Genomic DNA, 26700 nt, shown 5'->3' on the forward strand with positions numbered 1-26700 from the left:
TAGTCACTTCTTAAATTCCTTTTGAATAATTTGTTTTCACCTACTTTTAATTCACTATTTCTTTTTTGTATTCTTTCTGCTGTTCATTTTAGCCAATAAATATTTTATTTCAGATTTTTTTTAGTTGTACAATTTCTATTTTCATTTTATCTCTTGAACCAGTTTGATCCATCTTTTTATCTGAATTCCTTGACATTTATAATCGTTCTTTTAAGATGAATTTGCTTATTCCCCAAGTGCTCTGTGATTTTGCTTCTCTTCCCTTTTAAGGGTCACATTTTCCAGTTTGTTCTCATATTTTATGCTAAACATTGTGTAAAAGAATAATACAGACTAGAGTAGGTAATATTTTCCCTTAGAAGAATATCTCCTAGCTAGCTAGGAGGAAGGGTTGATCCCTTTTGATTTCCAGTGTCTTAAGCACAAGATCAAGTCCTTCCCTCTGGCCAAGTTCTTGGGAAGACCATCAAACTAAAGCCGAGTTTATGGTTTACTACAGTAAGGATGACCACTACATTGACAGTCTTAATAGCATCTCAGAGGAAGGATGTGAAAATATTTATGAAATTCTCAGCAGGTCTTTCAGTGTGTGCATTGGAGGGAAAAGGTCCTGATTAGGATTTGGCATGAGTTGAGAATTGGTAGACACATCTAGGGGTGGGCTTTAAATCCCAGCAGTTTTGGAGGCTGAGGCGGGCAGATCACCTGAGGTCAGGAGTTCAAAACCAGCCCGGTCTCTACTAAAAATACAAAAATTAGCCAGGCATGGTGGTGCATGTCTATAGTCCTAGCTACTCGGGATGCTGAAGCAGGAGAATTGCTTGAACCTGGGAGGTGAAGGTTGCAATGAGCCGACGTAGCACCACTGCACTCCAGCCTGGGTGACAGAGCAAGACAGTTTCAAAACAAAAACAAAACAAAAAAAGTGGAGTCTTACAGAGTAAACAGTGTAGTGAGTCATCTGTTCTTGAGAAGAGGGTATTTACTCTCCTGAGGATTCATTGATAAATCTGATGTTCAAATAAATAGATTTTCTTGAGGTACTTGAAACAAATACCTTCTTCTTTCTAAGCAGTAGCTTCTGGAATAGCAGATAAATGAATAATAATGTCATATTAATAGAGATAGTGAACTGTGTGGCCACAGAAGGTTTTGGGTTAGGAGAAACCCCCCTCTCTTCCTGCTTTGCAGCACAACCACCAGCTTCTTCCACTCCAATAAGTAACATGAGGGAGAATTGGTTTGAAGAGAGGACCAGCTCTGCCTTTTGGTTTTCTCCATATTCCAGGGCACTATACTAGTGCACCAGTGCACTGGGCCTGGCTAGTGTTTCTTTGTCCCAGCACAGTTCTTGTGCCTATGGCATTTTTGCTACTTTACCCACTGCATGGGCCCTAGCATTGGGCAAATGCCCTCAGGTATGAAAGCTGCTGTTTTTGCTCAGCTAGGAAGAATTTATTCCTCTCTACAGACAGTATATTTAGACCTATTTGCATGTGAGACTCCTCTGTGGTTTTAATGAGAAATGTTTAGTCAGTCTAGTATTTTCTTTTTGTTATGTCAGAGTGAGGGTCTTTTGCAACCCTCTACATCCTAATTAGAAGTCATCCTTGGATAAATTGCTTTTTAAAGCCCAAACTGGAAAATAAATCTGGGCCTGCATATTTAGGATTTTAGAAAGTTTGGAAATAAAGTTAGGAAAGGTAAATGAAAGTAAACAAAAGTTAGTGAAGTAAAAGTAAATTTTATGTTACCTTTCAGTTCTTTGCTTTTTTCTTTGATGAGCTACTTGATAGGAGTTGAAGGCTGCAGCGAGCAATGATTGTACCACTGCACTCCAGACAGAGTGAGACCCTGTCTCTTTGAGAGAAAAAAAAAAAAAAAACTACTTGATAAATGATAGAGATATTTAAGAGGCACCAATATTTAGCTTTGGATGGAATCAAAACAAGTCTTTCAGTTATTCAGTTTTTTAAGGCTAATGCAATTGCTATTAAAAGAAACTTTAAAATGTTTACAATTCAAACCAGTGATCTCTTAGTCATAATACTCTTTGTTTTCATTTTACTTTTAATTAAGCTTTAAATTTTCTAATGGCTTAAGAAAAAAACTTCAAGATTAGCCCATTTATTTGCAATTGTGTTCTTTAAATCTTCTTATAATGCTTCTGAAAAATCTCTGACAACAGAATCCTACTAGCTCTAAGCTTATTTCTAGGTATTAAATTAGCTGTTAGTACTTTTTGTTGTAAGTTGACCTAATTTTGACCTTGCAAACTAATCAGCTAACGAAACTAATTATTAAAACACATCTGTGCTGCTTAGAAATAGTAAGATTTGTCTTGAACTTGCATCATAGGTTTTAATGGGACATCTGGTATATATTTTAATAGGCTTCATTAAGTAAATTTTATGTCTTTGGGGAGAGCATTTCTCATTATGTGATCCCACCTCTGCAGTTGGTTTTAGGTTCCTCCTTGTGAATGACCATGTGGTCTAAAGTACGGTCCTGAACTTTCTACTCTTCTCTGAAATCTGAACCTTTGTGGCTGGGCTTAGATAGTGATGAGAACATTTACATGTCTTCGTTTATTCTCAGGAAATGTTCTTTGAGTAGTAGCACATGCTAGGAGCTGAGAGGCATTGGGAATGTAGTAACAAGCTAAAACCGATAGTTCCTCTATTCAGGAGGCATTAATAGTGGAAACATGATAAAATTCACCCTATTTTCAACGCCACCCCTCAGTGGAAAAAAAATTCACCCTATGGATATTAAATAATACTAAAGAATTATTGAAAATTTGGTTACGTGTGCTAAGGGCATTCTAGTTATCTAAGAAAATGTCCATCTTTTTACAGATGCAAACTGAATTTGGAGGGAAGAAATGACATAATATAGGTTATTTGCTCAAGAGAATAGGTGAAGTATATGTGCCGAATATAGGTGATAGGTTCGTCAGAGGTTCTGTAATTGTGTATGTTTGAAATCTGTGATAGTAGGGTATTTTTTTAAAGAATCTCACAACAATAAGAAATGCCTAAGAGTGACGAGGCATAAGTACTGCACTGAGATAAAGATGTTTCTGTACATCTCAGCCACCTGCTGTAGTTACCAAAGCTGAATACATGTTTACCCTGTGTCTTAACTATTTCCCTCCTGGGTCCAGATACACACACAGAAATATGTTGATATGTTCACCAAAAAAAAAAATGTTCAAGAATGTCCATTGCAGCCTTCTTCAGCCCCAAGCTAGAAAGTGTGATGGATAAATGTGGTATATTTATGGAATAAAATACAGCATTGAAAAAGATGAGCTTGCCAATACAGCACAACATGGATGAATTTCATGAACAAACAGTTGATTTAAAAAGTGGGGGAAGGCTGGGCACAGTGATTTACACCTATAATCCCAACATTTGGAAGGATCGCTTGAAGCCAGGAGTTTGAGATCCATCTGATCATTGACATCAGAATAGTGGTTACAATTTGTGGGGTGACTTTGACTGGAAAGGAGCATAAAAGAAGTCTCTGGAGTACTAGGAGTGGTCCATATCTCGATCTGGGTAGTGGTTATACAAGTGTGTTCACCTTGGAAAAGTTCACTGAGATGTATCCCAATGATTTGCTCACTTCTGTGTGTGTGTGTGTGTTCTATGTAAAACCAGTGGTTCTTGCATTAGCTAAAAATCTGTTTTTTTGCTTGTATGTAATACTTCAGTTGAAAAGTTGACCAAAGCCAAAAAATGTCTGTCTGGTGGTCAGTGATTGATGGAGTTGAAAGAAGCCTAGCATGGCTGGGGCATGTAGATCATAGTGCTAAGAGATGGAAAGCACCTTGTGCTATTTGGCCATTTCAGTTGTGATGTTTTTTAAACAGTGTTGTGATAGAAGGGCCCTTTAGAAAGACTGTGGCTAGAATATGGAGAACAAAGAGGAGACCAGAGTGGATATGGGAGGCCAATGGGTAGGTTAATCTAGTAGCTCAGGCAATAATTTGCAGTGACTTACACAAAGGCAGTTTAAGTGGACTTGTTCATGAGTTATCTAAGAGAAAAAATTGACAGGATTTGAGAATGGGTTAGATAATGGGGAGTGAGGGCATAACTCCCATTGCTCTCAGTATCAGTGATGACTCCAAGGTTTCTTATACAATTTGAAAAATTATGGTCCTGTCTTTTTAAGTCAAAGAAAATTGGAAGAACAGATTCAGAGGTGAGGATCAGACGCTCAATTATTAGTATGTTGAATTTCATACCTTTGAGTTAAGTAGTGATATCTAGTAGGGAATTGAAACACAGTCCTGTGACCTGTCTTGTCAAGTCATACTTGTGACATATTTGGCCCAGATACTTGAGAGTAGGAATCAAAGAACATTTTGTGGAAGACTTTTTGAAAATATCCACCAAAATATGCTGCTGACACTACTTAACAAAGCATTTTAAACAATCATAAAATTACATAAATTGCTCTTGAATGAGGATGTATTTTTTAACCTATGCTATTCCTTGAGGCTGTTGAATTCCAAAAGCTCATTTTTTAAAGCAAATCCAGTGGAGTAGCATCATATGCAGATATAATTTATGCAAATTAACTGCAAGCATTCAGGTTAAAAAAAAAAGAGTCTGAGAGAAATAATGGTTTCAGTAGTACAGATGATTCTGCCCTCCTTTTTAATTTTGAACATGTGCCCCAAAATGAGCATGAGGTGAGAAACACATCTGCTGTTTCTTTAGATTTCTGTAGGATGAGCATCTTGCTAGACTGCATGTGATTGTCTTTATAAAAGTGTGTATTTTTAATACAATATGGCACTCACTATAAGCCATCTACTTCATCTGGAACCCAGCCAAAGAAACGGTGATTTGTACCATTGCTTAAAGAACGGGTTGTATTGAACTTACTGAGGGATAGTTTATATGTTAGTCTCCAAAATGACATCTTAAGAGATTTTCCAAGGTAATTTTGAGATTTTTCCCATGTGACTTATCCTCTGCAGAATATGAGTACTATAAAATAATGTCTTACTACTTTGTTTCAAAGGGATTCTGTCTAGTTCCAATATTTTCCATAATTGGTTGAAGTCCAGGTGCACCTTATGCATTGCTCTCAAAATTTACTTCCATTTGACTTTATCTTTCATTTTTGCAACCCTAGAGAGTCAACAGCCCTTGAAACTGAACCCCAGAGGATTTTAGCCTTTTTAAAATCTGTGTTTTTTTCAACCCATTCTTTGTGTTTAGCTTTTCTGTCTACTCTTTTATACTCTTTTTGGAAACGTTACCATTATGAAAAAATGTTTAGGAAGATACGTTTCCTGCTTTGGATAACTTTTAGGGATGTGTTTGTTGCCTAGAATAGTGGGAGGAATCATCTGTAATACTGAAATCGTATTTAAACCTAGTCAGAGAGAATGCAAAAGTTCACAAAATGAGGAACGCTGAAGTTAAGTAAAATAACCTGTCCATAGAGTTGGTAGAGATTCATGTGACTGATCCTCTTTTGAAAGCCATGCTGAAAATAATGCTTCTGCATTTCTGTAATTCATTATTTAAATTTCAGAGACATTAAAGAAATTGTAGTAGCATTTTAAAAGATTCTGATTCTAAAGCCTCCATTTGAGTGATATTATAAAAGGATTTGAACATCAAATTTTTCTAAAATACAATTTGAGTGGAATCTTAAAATTCTTAAGCTATATTAAAATTGTTTAATTCTAGATAGATATAGGTTTACGCTTGAAATCAGCAATGTTGAAGGACAATAAATTGAGAAATAATCACACTCAAGCAGGACTAGAATATCTATCTGAAGTACAGCAATAAGCACAAAATAGTGTATTTATCAAATAATCAATACGAGTGGACTCTTGATTAACGATGTCAGAGGGGTTCTCCCTAGACTTATCACAGAGGCTGTCAATTAACATTATTAGATTGTGATAAGAAATGAGCTTGACCAGGTATTTTCCTTTTTGATTCAGCCAGTTACCCCTGGAGTAATGACCTATAAGGAAGTAATCTTCCCAGGTTCAGATTTATTTTAACTTAGGCACTGACAGAAACCATTGTGAATATTGGCATTAAGATCTTCTAAAAATCCTAAAGTACCTAATGTTTACAGACATCTTATGTAGATGTATGTATTAACAGGAGGAAATCAGTCCTTATGGAAAGACAAGTCAAAAATTAGAAAAATAAATTTGATATATATACCCGATGACTCAGAATATACCTTATAATATTTGCCAGATTTTTAGTTTCCAGCCTACATATCGGGTACGTAACAGAAGGGCTTACATGGTGACTTGGTAGCCATCTTTCTACCTTACTTTTCAAAAGGGCAAAAAAAAAATTATTCATTTCAGAAAACAGGGCATATCACATATTCTATGTGTCCCCCTTTTACTGTCTGTTAAATTGTTCTTTCAGTTTTCCATCTCTTAATTTATACTATTGAAGGGTTGTAAAGACAAGTAGCATTTGGTAGAACTTGGTCACCTAGACACAAAAATTAGTTTTAATAGGTATCAGTTTTAAACCTCTTCAGCAGTCATAAAACTAATTTTTTTGTTCTGCCTTGATTTGTAAATTCGGTGTATGTTTTGTTCAGATGAACAAATATATTCTTAAAATTAAAATATAATGTTTACTTATAACTGATAATTTGAGGAAATAGGAATGGAACATAGGGGCCTTTGCATGGATAGTTTTTGGGGAAGATTAGAAAGCAGCACGAAAAATGGAATATAAGGAGACGGTAGTCATTGATTTCAAGCAGTGGAAAACCAATGATGTGTGAGGGAGCAGGAGGAGAGAAATCTAGAGAAGCAGTGGGCTGCATGCCTTTTTAAATGGCCAGAGGTTGAAAAAAAAAAAAAATACTATGCAACATCACTTTTCATTCAAACATGTACTGAACCCTATGTGTGGGCTTCCGTACTAGGCACTATGAATACAACAAATAATCAAAATGTAATTTCGAGCCCTAAAGACTTTCATTGAGAAGGAGGGGCCAACATAAATGGAGAATTGTAATGTAGTGCTCTATAATAGAATAGCAGAGGCATAGAAAAGACACCCTTAGCCTTGTATACTCTTCCTTTCCCTGATCATCCTTAAGGTTTTTACTTTAAGTGTGGCTTCTTCATGAAAGCTTTTCTAATACCATATGTATTGTATTAGCAGGAAGTGATTAATTGTACAGATGAGGGAATATTTGTCTGAAGTAGTTGCATCTGATATCAGTTTTTAATTGAAAATAGGAAGTTATAAGTTAAAGCATCATCATTTCCTTTTACCAAAGGTTGGGACAGGTTGACCATCTTTTTGTCATTTAACAAATAGTTTACTTAATAAATCATACTGATTTCCTGTAGTCCCTGAATATTCCAGGATATTTCATGCCTTTGTAACTCAGTGCAATTTCACCATTTAGATGGCATGCCCAGGCATGCTTAGGCAGTAAAGATACAGAGGTGAACAAAGAAATGATAAGACTGCCCTTAAGGGGCTATTAGGATCTACAAGTGAACAAAGACATTGAACAAAAAGTATTAGTTACTACAAGGAGTGCAGGAATATTTAATGGATGTATTATAACCTACTCTGGGATTAAAGAAGGCTGCCCAGAGGAAGTAATATTTAAACTGGGACATAACAAATGAGTTAGTTTAAGAATTGGGGCGGGTGTTACAGTGATATGGTTTGGCTGTGTCCCCACCCAGATCTCATCTTGAATTCCCATGTGTTGTGGGAGGGACCCAGTAAGAGGTAACTGAGACATAGGGGCAGGTCTTTCCTGCGCTGCTGTCATGAAAGTGAGTCTTACAAGATCTGATGTTTATTATAAGGGGGAGTTTTCATACACAAACTCTCTTTGCCTGCTGCCATCCATGTAAGACATGACTTGTTCCTCTTTGCCTTCCACCATGATTGTAAGACTTCCCCAGCCACGTGGAACTGCAAGTTCAATTAAACCTCTTTCTTTTGTAAATTGCCCAGTCTCTGGTTTGTCTTTATCATACAGGTAGGGGCCTTAGGGAGGAAAAGCAATACAGTGAATAATCTTCCTCCTTTATTGGTGAGCCACATAAAATGGAGAAACCCTTTTGCTGAAAACAGCTACAAATGCCAAAAAAATGTTAAATGCTATCTGTTTGAAGTTATCAAATAAGGAAGTACTTCTAAGCCAAGACTCAGAAAAGAAGGTAATCTGAAAAATGAGACTAACATTTGGGGCTACTTTTGTCCTATAGGCATTTACCAATTCAGAGGAAGGAGCTGAAAGACTGTAGCCCTTTTGATGTCGCTTACATGGGTAGGAATACAAAATGGGACCCTTACAGTTTTGCAGCACTTTGCATTGGGACCATAAAGACTGTGCCCAAGATAAGATATGAGAGAAGTAGAAATCTCAAACCCTGATATTAGATTAAGACCTCGGTTTGCTCATGCCCCCAGGTTCCCTGCAGAAACAAAAGATCTTTCTATAAGATTATTACAGGTTTCAAATTATTTTCACGAAGTTTTTCCAAATATTAATGTTCAAAACATGTTCAGACATAATCAGTCACACAAGGACACAAAAACATGAATCAAGAACCAGTTGAAGCAGTAGACAATAAAAACAGAGCTCTAGGTGCTCCAGGAATTAGTTATAACAGACACAGATTTTGAAAAAACTGTGCTTACTAAATTCAAAGAGAAAAGAAATTGCAAATTTTAACAAATGGAAACATTTTTAAAAATATGGTTTGGAAAAGAACAGACATTCTAAGACCAAATTAAATACGATTTGAGCAGCAGATCTTCACATATTAGTGTAGAGAAGATCTGCAAACTGGATTTTAGGGCAGAAGAAAATGTCCAGAAAGAAGCCTGGAGAGATGCAAGAATGAGACAGAGGGAAGGGCAAGAAATAACATGGATACAAGGAAAGGTCTAATTACATATACATGTAAATGGGCATCCCAGAGAAAAGGAGGATGAGAATGTTACAATATTTAAAGAGATGTTGGCTAAGAATTTTCCAAAACAGATGAAAGCAACAATTTAGTACAACATAACCTAAATAGTGTAATTTTAAAATTGGATCGAAATGTAGGTGTATATCTAAGAGAAGTGAAAACATGCCCACGCAAATGTTTATAGCAGCATTATTCGTAATAGCTAAGAAATGGAAGTAATTCAGATGTCCATCACCTACAGAATGGATAAATAAAATTTGGCATATTCATGCAATGGAATATTCAGCTATAAGAAAGAATGAAACATGATACAACATAGTTAACCCTTAAAAACATTATGCTAAGTGAAAGAAACCAGTCACAAAAGACCATCTCTTGTATGATTCCATTTAGATGAAATATCCAGAATAGGTATATCTGTAGACACAGACTGAACAAGAGGAGAATGGAAGATTTGGAGGAGATGAAATGTTTTAAAATTAGATTTAATGATGGTTACACAACTCTGAGTACACTAAAGAATGCTGAATTGTATAATTTAAATGGGTCAGTTTTTATAGTATGTGAATTATATCTCAGTTTAAAAGAGGGAAGAGAAATCCACACCTAGACATATCCTAGTAAAACTACAGAAACCAAAGAAAGATCTCAAAGTTGGTGGAGCTATGGTGTTGGAATTACCTTTAAAGAGGAGCTAAATAGACTAGTAGATAATTTCTGCAATTGGTGAATCTTCAAACTGAATACAGCTGTGAAACCCACGCCCAGATGAAGAAACAAAACATCTGAGCACCCTAGTAGTCCCCCTTGTACACCTACCTAATACAGAGCATCTATGCCCTGTATTAGCCAGGTGCACAAGAACAATGGAATTGGGGGAGCAGAGGAGAGGAACAATGAAATCAGAAGAAAAAAGACAAACAGAAGAAATTGTAATGATGACATTATCACTGTGATGCCAGAAAATAACTGCCAACCCTGAGTTTAACCCAACTAAGATATTTTTTAAGAATGAAACTAAACTTGGCTGGGCACAGTGACTCATGCCTGTAATCCCAGCACTTTGGCAGGGTAAGGCAGGTGGGTGGCTTGAGGTCAGGAGTTCGAGACCAGACTGGCCAACATGGTGAAACCTTGTCGCTACTAAAATTACAACAATTAGCCGAGCATCATGGCACACACCTCTAGTCCCAGATACTTGGGAGGCTGAGGCAGGAGAATCACTTGAACTCAGGAAGTGGAGGTTGCAGTGAACCGAGATTATACCTCTACACTCCAGCCTGGGCAATAGAGCAAGACTCCATCTCAAAAAAAAAAAAAGGAGAATGAAACTGAAATAAAGATATGTTCAGATAAGCAGAAAAGAAGAGAAAGAATTTGCCTAAAAAACCTGTGCCAAAGGAAGTACTGAGGGATATTCAGGCAAACAGCAAATGATCCCTGATGGAAGGCCAGAAATTCAGGAAGGAATAAAGGTGAACAAAAGTGGTAAGTATTTACATACCAGTAGTTCTCTTAGGTATATACCCAATGGCTGTGGTACATATATTCACAGAAACTGTTCAAGTGCCTGTCAGCAGTAAACTAAATTATATTGTCACATACACCTTACAGCCATGAAAATGAATCATCTGCAATAATGTAGACGAATTTCACAAACAATATTGAGGAAAATTAGCCAGATAGAAAGGACTACCTGATGTATGATTCTCTATATATTTAAGTATAGTAGGAAAAATGAATCTTTGCTTAAGAGTATTAAGATAGGTTGTTAGAGGCATAGGGTGCCTTGTAGAGTCTAGGTGCGTAAGGGGGACTACTAGGCTGCTGGGATGATCTGTTTCTTCATCTGGGTGTGGATTTCACAGCTGTGTTTAGTTTGAAAATTCAGCATGATATACACTTACACTGAATGTACATTATATATATTAAGCAGTTTTAAAATGTGAAAATCAGTAAATGTCAATGAATACTGGTTGTATAAAATAAGTTTGTGTTTATAGCTAGGAAGAAATGTAGAGCACTTAAGGCATGTGAGGTATCAATTAATGAAAGTATTCTTGTTATAGACTGAAGATGATTTTTGCCCCCCAAAACCACTTTAATAAGCAATTTTGAAATTACAAGGAAGCAATCCCAAATAAATTTAAAAGGAGTTTCAGTTATCTTGAAATATTCTAAGTAGATCAGAAATAAATTACATTGTGTTTTTCAATAAAAGTATTTTTAAAAATATTTTTAGACCTATTGTCTGTTTTACTACTTCCCATATTGCTTGGTCTATTTTTTAAAACCACTCAATCTGGCAGTATCTCTTGAGAAGTATATGGCACTTAATGTGTATTGTTCCCTAGAGGAATCATGAATGAAAAAAAAGGTGCAGATTTTCTCTTGGGATACAATAGAAAATTAATTGAAAAGGAAGAGTCCATAATTTAATGTATAGTTACAATTGGGGAAAAAAATCATAATATATAATTTTCATATTTGTTGATTATGTCTTCTTAAACACCAGTTATTACTAGCACAGTTCATTCTCTATATGTGGCAGCTCGTATAGCTTATGTTTGTATTTTCATCTGCTTGGTTTATATACAATGACCTAAGCTATAACAGTCATTTTTATGCATTGTCTGCTTACTCTTTTCTTTGCTTGCTTCAGACTCATCAGTTGGCTTTTGCATTCCATGTTATGATTTTGAAAGAACTACTTCAACAAAAAATTGTATTTTTGTTATAGTGATTCTGCTGCATGGATTACAAGCACTCTATCTCCATGCTTGGATAAACTCCATCAAAAGCACATTATCCTCCTACTTCTGTGGCCAGCTGCCTAATTGTATCTGCTGTAACCACATGCTGTTGGAACATGATACCAATGAAGAACAGAAATGATAAATTACTCCCTGCAGGTGATAGTGATAATGATAATTTTTAATTTCCTTCTTCCTTATAAGGTCTAGTCTGATCTTATTTCATTGGTTGCCGTCCTATTACATACACACAATGTGTCCTCTTTAAAGAAATAATCATCACACCAAAATATATGAGAAAGTCATTTGTTTTTATCCCAAATCATTGTTCTTCAAATGAGTGTATATTAAATGAATTGCATTTACCTTTATATAGCATAAACAAGCAAAACATGGCTTAAAACAGATTTTTTCCATGATTCATTTTACAAATGCCATGAGTTTTCTTTTTGTGAAATCCACAAAAAAATGAGTTCTGGAACTATTATATGCTGAGGAGTATTTAAGATGTACAGCAAAGCTACATGCTTGTATTTCCCTATGTGCATCAAAGTAATTGTGGAGGATTCTCACAAAATGTCGAGTGATCAAGCTATCCCAGAAATTCATCATGTGTATGTATTTTCCTTTCATTCTGTTTTCTTCTATCATTATTTTTGTTTTTTTTTTTTTTAATTACTTACCACTCATTCTCCTTTCTCTCACTCTAAGGGACTTTTATAACTAAAACTTTTAGTTATAAGTTTTTCTGACTGTGGTATAATTCAGTGGAATTTTATTTAATCGTGACCTTGCCTTTGCAGATTAACCCAGCTCCTACAGATATATTTTAATGTTTTTCCCTCAGCAGTTCTCATTGCCCCGACAAGATATATATGTGAGACAAAGGAGAAATTTCTTCTGTAGTCAGCCTTCAAATCTCTGATCTTTTTCAAGCACATGTCAAGTTGTAGCTCTGGTTAGTTATTTATTGCCATTGCCTATTAGTCATTATTTCCTATGGTTATTCTTATATTTGAATGACTTCCACAGAGAGAATGTATATTCCTTGAAATTAACATTTAAAAGATGTAAAGATAGCCCGTCAAAGTGATGGTAGCAAGATGATCAAATTGTAATTGAAAATAGTGGCATGTTTATATTTTCCTGACAAAATAAATCATTTATTCCTAAATCAGCTGATACTTGGTTATATCATATGTAATAGCTTTGCAGAAATAAAAACACTAATCATAATTCATTTGTTTTATATTATTGTTTCAAAATTGAAGTTTTTTTTCTTAATCTCTTAATTAAGCCTCAATGGTATGCAACTGTAGTTCCAGCTACTCAGCAGGCTTAAGCAGAGATCCCTTAAGCCCAGGAGTTTGAGTTCAGCCTGGGCACCATAGCAGGACTCCATCTCTAAAATTAAATAAAATTTTTAAAAAATAATCACACACAAAAGAAAAAAAACACAAACCCTGTCTCTTTAAGGGGCATTCTAGATCATGTTGGTGTTTGAGGGTAAACACCCATTTTAAAACCAGAAATTCCCTTTGTTTTTTTCAGAGCAAGAATCTTCTACTTTCTCAGCTGTAGTTTAGTGCTGTCTAATGAATAGGTAGATTATCTGCACAAAGTTTGAATTTCAGGTGAATTCCTTCCTAACTTCTCTTCATGCTTCTGCTTTCTGTTTAATGTGTGCTGTGGAACTGAGTTAGTATTACTGTAAACCAAACCTCATTAGAAATGTGACTGTGCTAGAGGACTCAAAGATACTGTGATGCATTTCACATGGAGGCAATTTCAGATATTTGTCATAGATCCTTTCCGGTGCTTATAACCGAAGTTAACTATGTCTGTCATTTTTCTTTGTCTTAAAACTTATTTTTTGGTTACCCAGAACTTCCCAGTATTTCTTTCACTGTATTATTTAAGGGCTGGAAATTTTTAACTGAAATTCATACACAGATTTGGAGATTGATTAATAACCATGTATGGCCGGACGTGGTGTCTCACACCTGTAATCCCAGCACTTTGGGAGCCCCCCCCCCCAAGAAAAATGTGGGGAAAAATAAATCCTAGTAAGCTAATAAGAGCTTTTGTGAAAATTTGGGTTTAAACGCAGCTTTTGTAACATCTTCAGCTTCAGATATATGAAGAGAAACATTTCTAATTCTGATTTTAAAAAGACTGGCAATAAATATAACAGTTACAGAATTATAATTGCAGAAAGATGAGAGGCTGACACATGAGTTTAAAACAGAGTTTTAAAAGATACATTAAAATTTTGAAAACAAAAGATATTTTAGAACTATGGGTTTTCTGTTCTTGTTGTTCCAGGTTACCTTCTGGTAGCATTTCCCATCAACCTGAAGAAGTTCTTTTAAAATGTTTCTAAAGGAAGTCTATTGGCAATTAATTTCTTTACTTTTCCTTGACTTGAAAATGTCGTATTTTGCCTTCATTCATAAATGATGTTCTGTCTAGATGCAGAATTTTAAAACTTTCTCCATCAGTGTCTTTTTCTTTTCCATCTGGACCACCAATGTCACGTTAGATCTATGGGTCTCCAAGGTCCTATAACATGCATTTTATTGCAGTCTTTTTCCCTTCTTCAAATTGGATAATTTCTATTAATCTTCAAATTCACGGATTTTTTTTCCTGTCATCTCCATTCTGCTATTCAGCTCAGAAGTTTCAGTTAATATAATTTCCAATTAAAATTTTTTCATTTGGTTCTTTTTTATGGTTTGTTTCTCTGCTGAGAATGTCTAGTCTTTTGATTCATTCCATTGTGTTTTCTGTCCCTGTTGGAACATAGTTATAATTGCTGCTTTAAAGTTGTGCTTGATAGTTCGAGCATCTGGGTTATCTCAGAGATGGCTTGTCTTTTCTCTTGAGAGTCGTTCAGTTTTCCCGATTCTTTGTATGTTGAGTAATTTGAGATTGTACCTTACATGTTGTGCATGTTATGTTGTATAAACTATGTATCTTGTTAGAATCTTAAGAATGTTGATGTCTGTTGTTAGCAGTCAGCCAGCCCAGTTAAGATCAGACCATAAGTTCTGTCTTAGTGTCCGAGCAGACAGTTGGCCAAGTCTCAGTCACATTCTCTAAGCTTTTGTTATGCTGTTTTGAGGCTCTCTTACACATACCTACTTTACGGATTAGTCTGAAACTTTTACAGATTTTTCAAATCTCAGTTCAGTTCTCTAGGCCTTTACTTGTTGGTTTTGGTTTTTTTTCCATGCATGTTTTATTCAGAGGTTAATCCTGAGACTTGCACCAGTGATTCCAATTTTAGTTCAATTCTCTAAGCTTTTGCTATGTGGGTTTGGGTCTCACCTGTAAATGCGTAATTTGGGGGTTAGGCTGAGACTTGGGCATTTTCTACATACAAAAGGAGATCTTTTCTAGCTCACTCCTCTCCATATTTGTCCCACATGTTCCATGCTTTTCAGAGTTAAAAATTATTAGTTCTGCCGGGCGCGGTGGCTCAAGCCTGTAATCCCAGCACTTTGAGAGGTCGAGACAGGTGGATCACGAGGTCAGGAGATCGAGACCATCCTGGCTAACACGGTGAAACCCCGTCTCTACTAAAAAAAAAATACAAAAAACTAGCCGGGCGAGGTGGCGGGTGCCTGTAATCCCAGCTACTCGGGAGGCTGAGGCAGGAGAATGGCTTAAGCCCGGGAGGCGGAGCTTGCAGTGAGCTGAGATCCAGCCAATGCACTCCAGCCTGGGTGACAGAGCGAGACTCTATCTCAAAAAAAAAAAAAAAAAATCACTAGTTCCATTCAACTTCAGTTAGTCAATGCTTTAATAAAGTATACTGACTATATAATAAAGCTAGCCATATTTGAGACTGAAGACAAAGTTTTCATTTGGCTAAAATGTATTGAAAACCTACTATGTAACATTGTATTGGGTAAGGGGCATAGAGGTGAGTTACACATACGCCCTGATCTTAAATAAATTGCAGTATAAGGCAAACTATAATATACTATCCTAACTAACATAATAGAATGTATAATAAACACATTTGCTCAGCAAATATTGTATCCTATGGGCCAGGTTACTGCTCTGGGCACTAAGAGTATAGTGGTGAACAAGACAGGCATACAGAAATAAATAAGAAAACAGCTGAACTGGTCTGTGAAGAGGCACCGTAAGTATCCAGAAATCAATTGTAAAAGGTTTTATTTAGAAATATTCTAATTAACCACATGGTTTTTATGATAATCTGTGGCTGAGTACTACATTGTTTTATAATTCTATTTGGCAGAATTATTAATAGTATTTTGATTCTCTCAGTATCTAAATTGCAATGAACCTCAAGGTTAAATATTGAATTTGGTTTGTACCTAATCCATATTAACCCTACAAGATCAATGTCACATTTTTAACAAAAGCAGCAGAGTACACAAATTAGCTTTACCATGATTTTCAAAACTTAGTGTCCTGTTTTAACACTTTATAAGCTTAATATAATGCCAGTTTTAAAAAATGATTAAGTCTAGCTAGTTCCAATAGTGAAAGAAAAAGGAATGGTATTTAAATTTAACCAAAAAACTCAAAATTATGTATTTACCTGAATATGTTAATTTCTTTAAGAGATCTTTTTGTAGGCTGGGTGCAGTGGCCCACACCTGTAATCCCAGCACTTTGGGAGGCCGAGGCGGGTGGATCACAAGGTCAGGAGTTCGAGACCAGCCTGACCAACATGATGAAATCCCATCTCTACTAAAAATACAAAAATTAGCCGGGTGTGGTGGGGCATTCCTGTAATCCCAGCTACTCAGGAGGCTGAGGCAGGAGAATCGCTTGAACACATGAGGCAGAGGTTGCAGTGAGCTGAGATCGCACCATTGCACTCTAGCCTGTGCAACAGAGCAAGACTCAATCTCAAAAAAAAAAAAAAAGATCTTTTGTACTATTTTTCTACTATCACAATAACCCTTAGGGCTCACTTTGGAGTTTCTCCTTTGAGTACTTGCTTAAACATAAAATTTGAGTACTATTGTTCATTTTTTCAGGAAAAAAAAATAGGTAACATTTTAAAATCTTTATTTCGTCACAAAATATTCATAGTACTTGACTTAAAACAGATATACTAGACAAGAAATTAAATGAACTGGCTTTGTATAAAAGAGCATGTTTCAATTATTTATTGCTATATAATAATCCATTTCAAAACTCTGGCTTGAAGCCCAAACCATTTATATCTGTTTCCAATTCTGCAGTCCTGACTGGACTTAACTGACTAGTGCACCTGCTGGTCTTTCCTGGCATCTTTCATGCTGCTGCAGTTGTCTGAATGCTTGACTACAGCTGGAGAAGTCAAGGTGGCCTAACGCATGGGTGGACACTCAGTTGGCGAGTGAGGATCAGTGAGGGGCCAGCTGAGTCTCTCTTTCCATGTGTGTTTACCTTTCAGTGGTCTAGCATGATTATTTCTCTATTAAAACGTACTGATTATTTGATTAGCCTTATTACCTTTATTATGTTGCTTCTGTGAGGAAAAGCCAAATTACATTACTTTGTTTTTACTTATAACATCTTTTCCAGGAAAAATATTGAGTTTAAGAGGTATTGAGTTTCTGAAATGGTTTCTCATTTGCCATGTCTTAAAAGACAATAATTAGTTATTACATAATGTAATTCATTTAGTAAGTATTTGTATTTCTTTTTTTAAAACATAGGCAATTGCTGGCTACTTTGATATATATTTTGAGAAGAATTGCCACAACAGGGTAAGTATCATGAGTTATCTCGTAAGAATTAATTATTACAGAAGTACATTATATTTTATTTTGTGCCCCAAGGTGTTTAATCATAAGCATTTTGCTGCTGTAAGCAGTCGGGGTTTGTGTTTGATGTTGTAGATTAATGTACCATGATATTAAAAATCTTGTACTTCATCAAATACTTTTGAACTTTACCAATTCAGGTCGTGTTCTCTACGGGCCCTCAGAGCACCAAAACACACTGGAAACAAACAGTATTTCTACTGGAAAAACCATTTTCAGTTAAAGCAGGTGAGAAAGAATAGTAAGGGGAAAAGTATCTTATTCATTCTGAAGTAAAAGATATTCATTCATTTTACAACCACTTTTTCTGTACACACTATATTTGCTTTTTGAGACAGAGTCTCACTGTCTCACCCACGCTGGAGTACAGTGATGTGATCTCAGCTCATTGCAACCTCCATCCCCTGGGTTCAAGCAGTTCTCCTGCCTCAGCCTCCTGAGTACTTTGGATTACAGGCACGCACCACCACACCCGGCTAAGTTTTGTATTTTTAGTAGAGATGGGGTTTCACCATGGTGGTCCCCAACTCCTGACCTCAAGTGATCCGCCTGCTTTGGCCTCCCAAAGTTCTGGGACTACAGGTGTGAGCCACTGCGCCTGGCCTGCACAATATATTTGAAGCAATATAACAGATGTTAAGAAAAGATGTTCTTAGAGTTTACCATCTACATACATTTTAGATGGCATATCATTTAATTAAAGACATAATTTAAGAAAATTTTTTAATTTTAAGTCTAATTTCTGCCAACTAAAATAAATAAGATTACCTAGCTCTTAAAGTATCACAGAATAATTCAGAAAACTTTAAGCAATAATTAGTATTTTATAAGTTACAAATATAACTAAAAGAAAATATTTTCTTTCTCCAAGTGACTACAGAGAGATATCACCAATAAAATAAAAGTTAAAGATAATTTCATTCAGTAGTTATTGTAGGCCAGGCACAGTGGCTTATGCCTGTAATAAGCCACTTTGGGAGGCCGAGGCAGGAGGATAACTTGAGGCCAGTTTTGGGTTTTGTATTTTCTTTTTTGAGACGGAGTTCCACTCTTGTTGCCTAGGCTGGAGTGCAATGGTACTGTCTCAGCTCACTGCAACCTCCACCTCCTGGGTTCAAGCAATTCTCCTGCCTTAGCCTCCAAGTAGCTGGGATTACAGGTGCCCGCCACCAGGTCCAGCTAATTTTTGTATTTTTAGTAGAGATGGGGTTTCACCACGTTGGCTAGGCTGGTCGCAAACTCCTGACCTCAGGTGATCTGCCCACCTCGGCCTTCCAAAGTGCTGGGATTACAGGCATGAGCCACCACACCCAGCTGAGGCCAGTTTAAGACCAGCCTAAGCAACATAGCAAGACCCTATCTCTACAAAACAATAAAAATTAGCTGGGCATAGTGGCACAAACCTGTAGTTTTAGCTGCTTGGAGGCTGAGGCAGGGGGCTCGCTTGAGTCTTCAGTGAGCTATGATCATACCGCTGCACTCCAGCCTGGGTGACAAAGCAAGACTGTCTCAAAAAAACAGAAAAAGTTATTGCATTCAAAGTTTATTTGTCTTACCATTCTCTCCACTGTCTCCTCCCTGCCTATCCAAATATTATGCAGTATTCAAGGGCAAATCAGATTCTATTTTTTATTTTAAGAACTCATTGATTGTTCACTTATATTAGCACCTATAGTTCTGACATACCTATACATTTCACTCTAAAAGTTAGAGTTTCATTATGGGATTTAAAATTTTAAACTGCTTACTCCATGTAAGTCTTCTTGTACCACCTTCTCTGAAAACCTCCTGAGGGCGTGAAAGCTGAATGTATAACAAGCTTCACTGAAAAAAATCCAACTTCACCAATAACTCAGGGAAAGGCTAATTGAACCTATGAGATGCTGTTTCTTGTCCATCAATTGGGGGAAGAAAATACATAAAGTTTACCAATGTCAAGTGCTGCCAATAATGTAGCCAAATGCAACTTTCATCCCCTTTTGTTGGCTTTTAATTAGTAGAACTTTTAAGAACAGTTTGATACTATCAAGCTAAGTATAGATGTACCATCCCTACAGCCAAGCAATTTTTTCCTAGGCCTGTATTCTAAACAGTCTCTCCCACAACATATATAAAAATCTTTATAGCAGCATGGTTTGTAGAAGGGAAAAATTGGAAATAACCTTAATTGTCCACCAGCAGAAGATGGATAAGTAAAGGTAGTAGTTGCATAGAATAGTATCTAGAGCAGGTAAGTTATGTATGTATGTTTCTATCAAAAACAACATTGAAGCTGGGCATGGTGGTGCACACCTATAGTCCCTGCTACTTAGGAGGCTGAGACCAGAAGTTCCCTTGAGCCCAGGAGTTTGAGGCTGCGGTGAGCTGTGATTGAGCCGCTTTACTCCAGCTGGGGCAACATAGCAAGACCCTGTCTCTTGTGGAGTTAAGGTAGGCGAGGCAACATTGAGCAAAAAAGAAAACTGCAGGATGAGTCTGACAAGATACCGTTTATGTGAACCTCTAAAACATGTAAAACAACCACACATACACATATCTAATACAAGTGTGAAACAACTCAGATTCAGCATAGTGGTTACCTCTGGGGAAGGATAGAAATAGGATTAGGGCAGGCTACAATTGGGGTGGCAGGGGGGTCAATGTCATATAAAAGACATATACAAGAAAACTTTGTAAAAAATTGGAGGAACTCTGATAGAATACTAAGACTTAAAGCTGAGTGGTGGGCTCTATATTACAGTTACCAGGTGGTTATCAATCTCCGTGTTAAATATTTCATAAATTCTACTATAGCTTCAAATTCACTGTTGATACATAAATTGAGTTTAATAGATGCAAATAAATACCAGATTGAAGCAGCACCTTGTCATTTTCTCACTTTGAAGTTGCAAGTGATATGGAAAGAAAACCTTGATGGTGTCATTTTCTGTCTGCAAAAAGCTTGAGCACAGCAGAACTGAAATGAGGAAAACCCAATGAGGTCCTTTTAGCCTCATTTTTGTTTCTCTGTAGCTCTGGTATTTGGATTGATGTTTGGAAACTTGAAAATGTTGCTTTTTTCTTCATTGTAGCCACTTTGTCATCTTAATACTAGAGTTTTAAAGGCAGTACTAGTTCATGTTTTAATTGTGAGGAAGATTTAAGATAGCATTTGAGTTTGATTCTCAAAATTTTCTCCTACTTCATTACAAAATATTGTTTAATGACTAGTGAAGTTTTGAAATCCTTACTATTCTTTACCCAGTAATCCTTAGAGTAACTGGTTTGTGCTTTGCTCTTAAGCATTTGTAGAATATTATGAAGGAGTTGTGTGATGCAAATGTTGCCCGCTGGCACCACCTGTGTTTCTTTTACTACCGTGGTGTATGCTTTTGTATCTACATAGTAAGACCAATATGTCACAAAATATTAGAAACCCCTAAGAGGGTACAAGCTGAAGAAAGATTTTAAAAGGAAATGTTACAGTTGGAAAAGTAGTCATTCCTTAGTTATGGGAGTATAAAGAAAGGATCATGTAAGTAACACTTTTTCTTAATCCTGCTAAGCCTTTGATGGTAGCGCTAATTAATAGATGCTGGGAAGTTGCAGAGCAGAGTACTGAAGAGGGTAAGCTCATCAGAAAACAAGCTCAAAAAGATCTATAGGAAGACTCCTGGAGTTTTACACGAGTAAGATGTGTATATGTAGGATTAAATGCACAAGGTCAAGCAAAGTAGTTGGAGCAAATGTGTACCAAGGAGTTCTCAGTTCACACAGGGCTGCAAGGGGTTCACATTTCTAGCTTAAGGCTGTCTAGATCCTCCTTAGCAAATCTTAAAAACAAGCCTTGAAGGGAAAAGAACTCAAGTAACTCAGTAGCCACAAAGGAAATCAAAATGGATACATTCAATAATATAAAATTCTTAATGTCCAGCATTCAACCAAACATTGGGTGCAGGAAAATGTCTTAATAGGAAGAGACCCAGAAGTGATGAAATTAGCAGACAAGCATGTTGAAAAAATGTTGTAACTATGCTTATATGAACATAGCGAAGAGAATGTGAGAAGACACTTAAAGTGAAAATGTCATTTGATGGAATTAATGGCGGAAGAAAAGATCAGTGAACTTGAATACACAGCAATCAAATGTATTCAAAATAAAGCAAGGAGAGGAGAAACATTTAAAATAAAAATGAACATATCCACAGTACCCTATGGGAAAATACCAAGCACTCTATCCTAGTCCTTGGAAGAAACTGAGGGAGGAATAGGGTAAGGTGAGGCCATGCAACAGGAAGTATATTTGATACAAGCTACACATTGAAGAAACTTAGTTAACCTAAAGAAGGATAAACTCAAAACACCAAAACATACCAAACTAACAGTGATAACTTTTTTAAATTTTAACATAAGCCACAGTAAAAGGAAACATCATGTAGAGAAGGACAAAGACATAACCTTAGAATGTTCATCAAAAACTGGCCAGGGCGTGATTGCTCCTGCCTGTAATCCTTGCACTTTGGGAGGCCGAGGCAGGTAGATTGCCTGAGCTCAGGAGTTCGAGAGAGGCCTGGGCAACGTGGCGAAATCCCATCTCTACTCAAAATACAAAAAATTAGCTGGACGTGGTGGCACGCACCTGTAATCCTGGCTATTCGGGAGGCTGAGGCATGAGAATTGCTTGGAACCGCGAGGCAGAGGTTGCAGTGAGCTGAGATTGCACCAACTGCACTCCAGCCAGGGTAACAGAGCAAGACTATCTAAAAAAAAAAAAAAGAATATTCATCAAAAACCATGTAAGCCAGATGATTAATTGAATGACATTTTGAAATATTGAAACTGGCAACCTAGATTCTGTATCTACAAGAAATATGTTCTTTAATGAAACTAAATGAAGACTTTTTCAGAAGAAAAATGCTGAACGAATTTATTTTCAGCAGACTGGAAATATAAGACATGTATTAAAGTAAGTTCAAGAGGAAATAAAATGTCACCAAATGGAAACTTGGATCTTAACAAAACAATGGCAAATGCCAGAAATGGTAAATGTGTGATCACATTAAAAAGCTTTATTTTTTCATTTCTTAATTTCTTAAATGATCATTGACTAAAGCAAAACGAATAATGTAGGTTTAAAACATATGGAGAAGTAAAATATATGGCAATGATAACCAAGGAAATTAATGAGAAAATAGAAATATTTAATGTATTGTGAAGTTTTTACACTGTATGTGAAGTTTGTTAAGTATGTACATTGTAAACCCTAAAGCAACAGCTAATAAATTTAAAATTTAACCACAAACTATAGCTATTAATTTAGTGGTGGAGACAGAATGAAATCCTGAAAAAAGTACTCAATTCAAAAGAAGATAGGGGCCAGGCATGGTGGTCCATGCCTGTAATCCCAGCACTTTGGGAGGCCAAGGCGGCAGGATCACTGAGACCAAGAGTTTGAGACCAGCCTGGGCAACAAAGCAAGACCCTGTCTCTAAAGAAAAAAAAAAAAAAGTTTTTTAATTAGCCAGGTGTGGTAGCATATAACTGTAGTCTGAGCTACACAGGAGGCTGAGGCAGGAGGATTGCTTGAGCCCAGGAGGTCCAGGCTGTGGTAAGCTATGATTGCATCACTATACTTCAGCCTGGGTGCAAAGCAAGACCCGGTCTCTAAAAAAAAAATTAAATTTTTTTAAAGAAGATGGGGAAAAGGACACAAACAGATGAACAAATAAAAAACAAATGGTAAGGTGATAGACTTAAATTCAGACTTAAATAGACTGATAATTACATTAAACATGAAGGATCTGGACATGCCAATTAAAAAGCAGAAATAGACTGAATAGAACTAAATGCTGCCTCCAGGAAACACACTTTAAATATAAAGGCACTGAAATTCCAGTCCCAGGTAAGGTGATAATAACACATTCTATCCAATTTTTCCTGCCAAATATAGCCATAAAACCAGAGTGCATGGAGCAGCTATTAAGATCTCTGAAAAGTAATAGCAAATAAATGGGAGGAGAAGACCAGAATTCTAAGTACCAGCAAACCTGTGCTAAATTTATGATGTTTTCCTCCAATATCCCCCAGCCTGGACTCCAGATAGCCTGAAACCTAGGCAGAGATCAGCACAGCGAGAGCTCCTGGAGGAGCAATGAATGATTGAACTTGTCATTTAAAAAAACAGTACCATTTACAGTGGCATCAAGAAAAATTAAAACCTTAGGAATAAAATTAACGAAATATATGCAAAACTTGTACACTTAACTATAGAACATTGCTGAGAGAAATTAAAGAAAACCTAAATAAATGGAGAGATATATTCTGTGAATTGGAACACTTAATACTGTTACAGTGTTACTTCTTCATAGAAGAATTTCCTTTATTAATTCAGTGCAATCTCAGTCAAAATCTGTAGAAATTAATGAGCTGATTCTAAAATTTATATAGAAATCAAAGTCCTAGAATAACCAAAATAATTGAGAAAAAACCACATTGGAATCTTTATACAGTGTTACTTCTAAACTTACCAAAAGGTTATATTAATCTAGGCAGTATAGTCGTGTTTATTATAGCCATTTAAGTCAATATAACAAATAATCCAGAAATAGACCTACTCTTGAATAATTAAATTTTTACAAAGGGGCAGTGCTGATTAATGGAGAAAGGGTGATCTTTTGAAATGGTGCTAGAACAAGTAAATATTTGTTTGAGAAAATAATGATTCTTCACACCATATCCAAAACTAACATACATAAAACTAAGTGGATCATAGATACAAATCTAAAATCTTAGAACTTTAAAACTTCTGGAAGAGATAATATTTGAGAGTTTGGGGTGGTTTATGAAACTAAGATAGTGGCAACATTCGAACACAATTTATGTAAGTAATGCCGTAAAGTTAGTTTTAAACTTCCCACTGGACAGTCAATATCTTCAGGATAAAATACAAACTCCTTACCATGGCCCTTTGCAATCTGATTCTCATTTTTCATCATTTCCAACCCCATCCTTTCACAACCCCAGGTAAGCTCATATACCCCAGTTATACAGATTGCTCATTTTTAAGCTAGCTTTTCTTTTCTTCTTGCTTTTGTTGAAGGTATTTTTCTACCTAGAAGGTTGTTTTGACCTCTTTCACTTGATAAATTCCGACTCACCCTTCATGGCATAGCTAATTTCTGTAAAATTTAAATGTCTTCAGAGCTGATTGTTCCCTTTCTTGATTTCCCAGATAAATTCATACACACATGTGTTACAACATCTCAGCATGCTGGGGTTCTAATAGAAGTTCAACATCTTAGTGTGCCTCCCTTGTTCCTTCTTGATGTGATGTAATATTTGACATATTCTGCTGAATAAATAAGTACAATAGTATATATTGTCATTGAAATCTAATTTTCTCCATCACCTTGGGTAACACTATGCCAAGGTCATCTAGTGTCCATATTTTGTTGGCTAATTTTGTCAACTCCAGTGTTATCAGAAATTTCATACTATTGCACTTGAGCAGGTTAGTATTCAAACTTACCTTGGTACAGCTTAAAAGAGTTCTCTATAGTTATATTTAAACTAAAAGTAGCTTTTGACTCAATGTACTATAAGATTTTAGATAAAATAGATGAAGCTGTGAGTCTCAATTGGAAAAATTACTTTATGTAAAGCTTATTTTAGTGTCCAAAAGGTAATATGACAAGATAAGTAAAATATTGTAAATGGAACTATAGAGTTATTTTGCCTGAGGACACTTAAAGTTTAAATTCAGGGTGGGTTTTCCCTTTACAATTCATGTACTGTTTTATTGTACAAACTTTTATTGTAAGTAAATATGGCAGTACTTTAAAATTCAAATCTTTTTAATGTGATTTGGCTTTGAAAATATAAAATCAGGCTATTTCTCTTTATTTATCCATACAGTACATAGTAAGCTTTTATATGATAGAGAATCTGGGAGTTTTTTCTTTCATTTTTCAACTCTAAGCTTTAACAGCAATTAATAATGATTTGTTGTGTTTTTCTTTCCTTTTTCTGGGGAAATGAAGCTTCATTGCTCCAGAAGAAATTAATTCTAAAAAATACAGTGTAACAATTAAAATGAAGTCATTTTTGTCTTGAAATACGGCACTGCTTTGTGTTATACTAACAGCCGTCTGCTGATGATAAAAAAACTAGTACGTGCGGCTCAGCTCCAGAGTGTTCCTTCCAGCTCTCAACACAGTGCACACACTTTAACAACAACAGTCATTTTATATCTATTTGACACTGATTAATTACTCTGATCCATTCTGGTATTATAGTCATTGCCTTGGCACTTTTGTTAGGTCTGAACAATAGAAGGGAGATCAGCAGTGTGAATTATACATTTATTACTGTGACCCTTCATGCTATTTAATTAACTTAAATGAGTGTGTGTGCACACCCTCATCTTTGAAATTATGGTTATGGAAAAAATTTACCTGTATTTCATTTTAAAAAATGAAAATCATAGTTATCAGCATCAGCTTATATACATACGACATTATGTTAATTTTTCAACTATCTATATTGATGCTTACGATGTTTTCTTTTGTGAAAAATTAACAGAAATATCCATTACTAATTCATTTTGACTGGGGCTTTTTGTTTCTAAACTGAGGAACACATAGAACTCTTATAGGTACATCCTTTGATCCTGAAATGAAGATGATAACCAGATTTATAAGCACCATGGAACATTTCTCTTTTGACTTACACTAAGGATTGAATAGGACTTTCATAAACAAGACAACTTACATATTTTAACACTCGAAAGGCAATGTAAATGAAAGAGTGCAACCGTCAGAGCAAATGCACTAAAAGGAAATATTTACTAACAATACCTCATATACATTAATGAGAAAAGCCGTAAGGTAAATGCACCAGATTTTTTAGATGGTAGTTAAATAAATGAAATCGTACTTATCTCCTCTGATTTGAAATACAAATCAGAGCAATTTTAGTTTGGTTGTTGTTTTCATTTACTCTTTTATTGATGAAGATGGCAGGAATGTAACACTGGAATATATTTCATACCTTTTATGAAGAAATTATACTTCTGTTCATCCATCCTAAGGAATCAACTCAAAATTCAGATTTAAAAAATACTTGTTGCGCAAAGAAATGAAAAATAACACTTTTTATTTTCTTTTCTTTCTTTAAACTCTTGCTTTATAGAATTTTTTTTTTTTAATTT

At 35.8% G+C, this 26700-nt stretch overlaps 1 protein-coding gene across 1 annotated transcript in view; it reads left to right on the top strand.

Moving 5' to 3' along the window:
• Positions 1 to 26700, top strand: part of PRMT3 (protein arginine methyltransferase 3) — a 139775-nt gene that overhangs the window by 105748 nt on the left and 7327 nt on the right. Inside the window, 2 exon segments of the mRNA XM_017858381.1 lie at positions 17406 to 17456; positions 17654 to 17741. Coding sequence (XP_017713870.1) covers positions 17406 to 17456; positions 17654 to 17741 — 139 coding nt within the window.

Source organism: Rhinopithecus bieti, unplaced genomic scaffold (assembly GCF_001698545.2).
Source record: "Rhinopithecus bieti isolate Rb0 unplaced genomic scaffold, ASM169854v2 scaffold_2350, whole genome shotgun sequence".
Taxonomy (NCBI): Eukaryota; Metazoa; Chordata; class Mammalia; order Primates; family Cercopithecidae; genus Rhinopithecus; species Rhinopithecus bieti.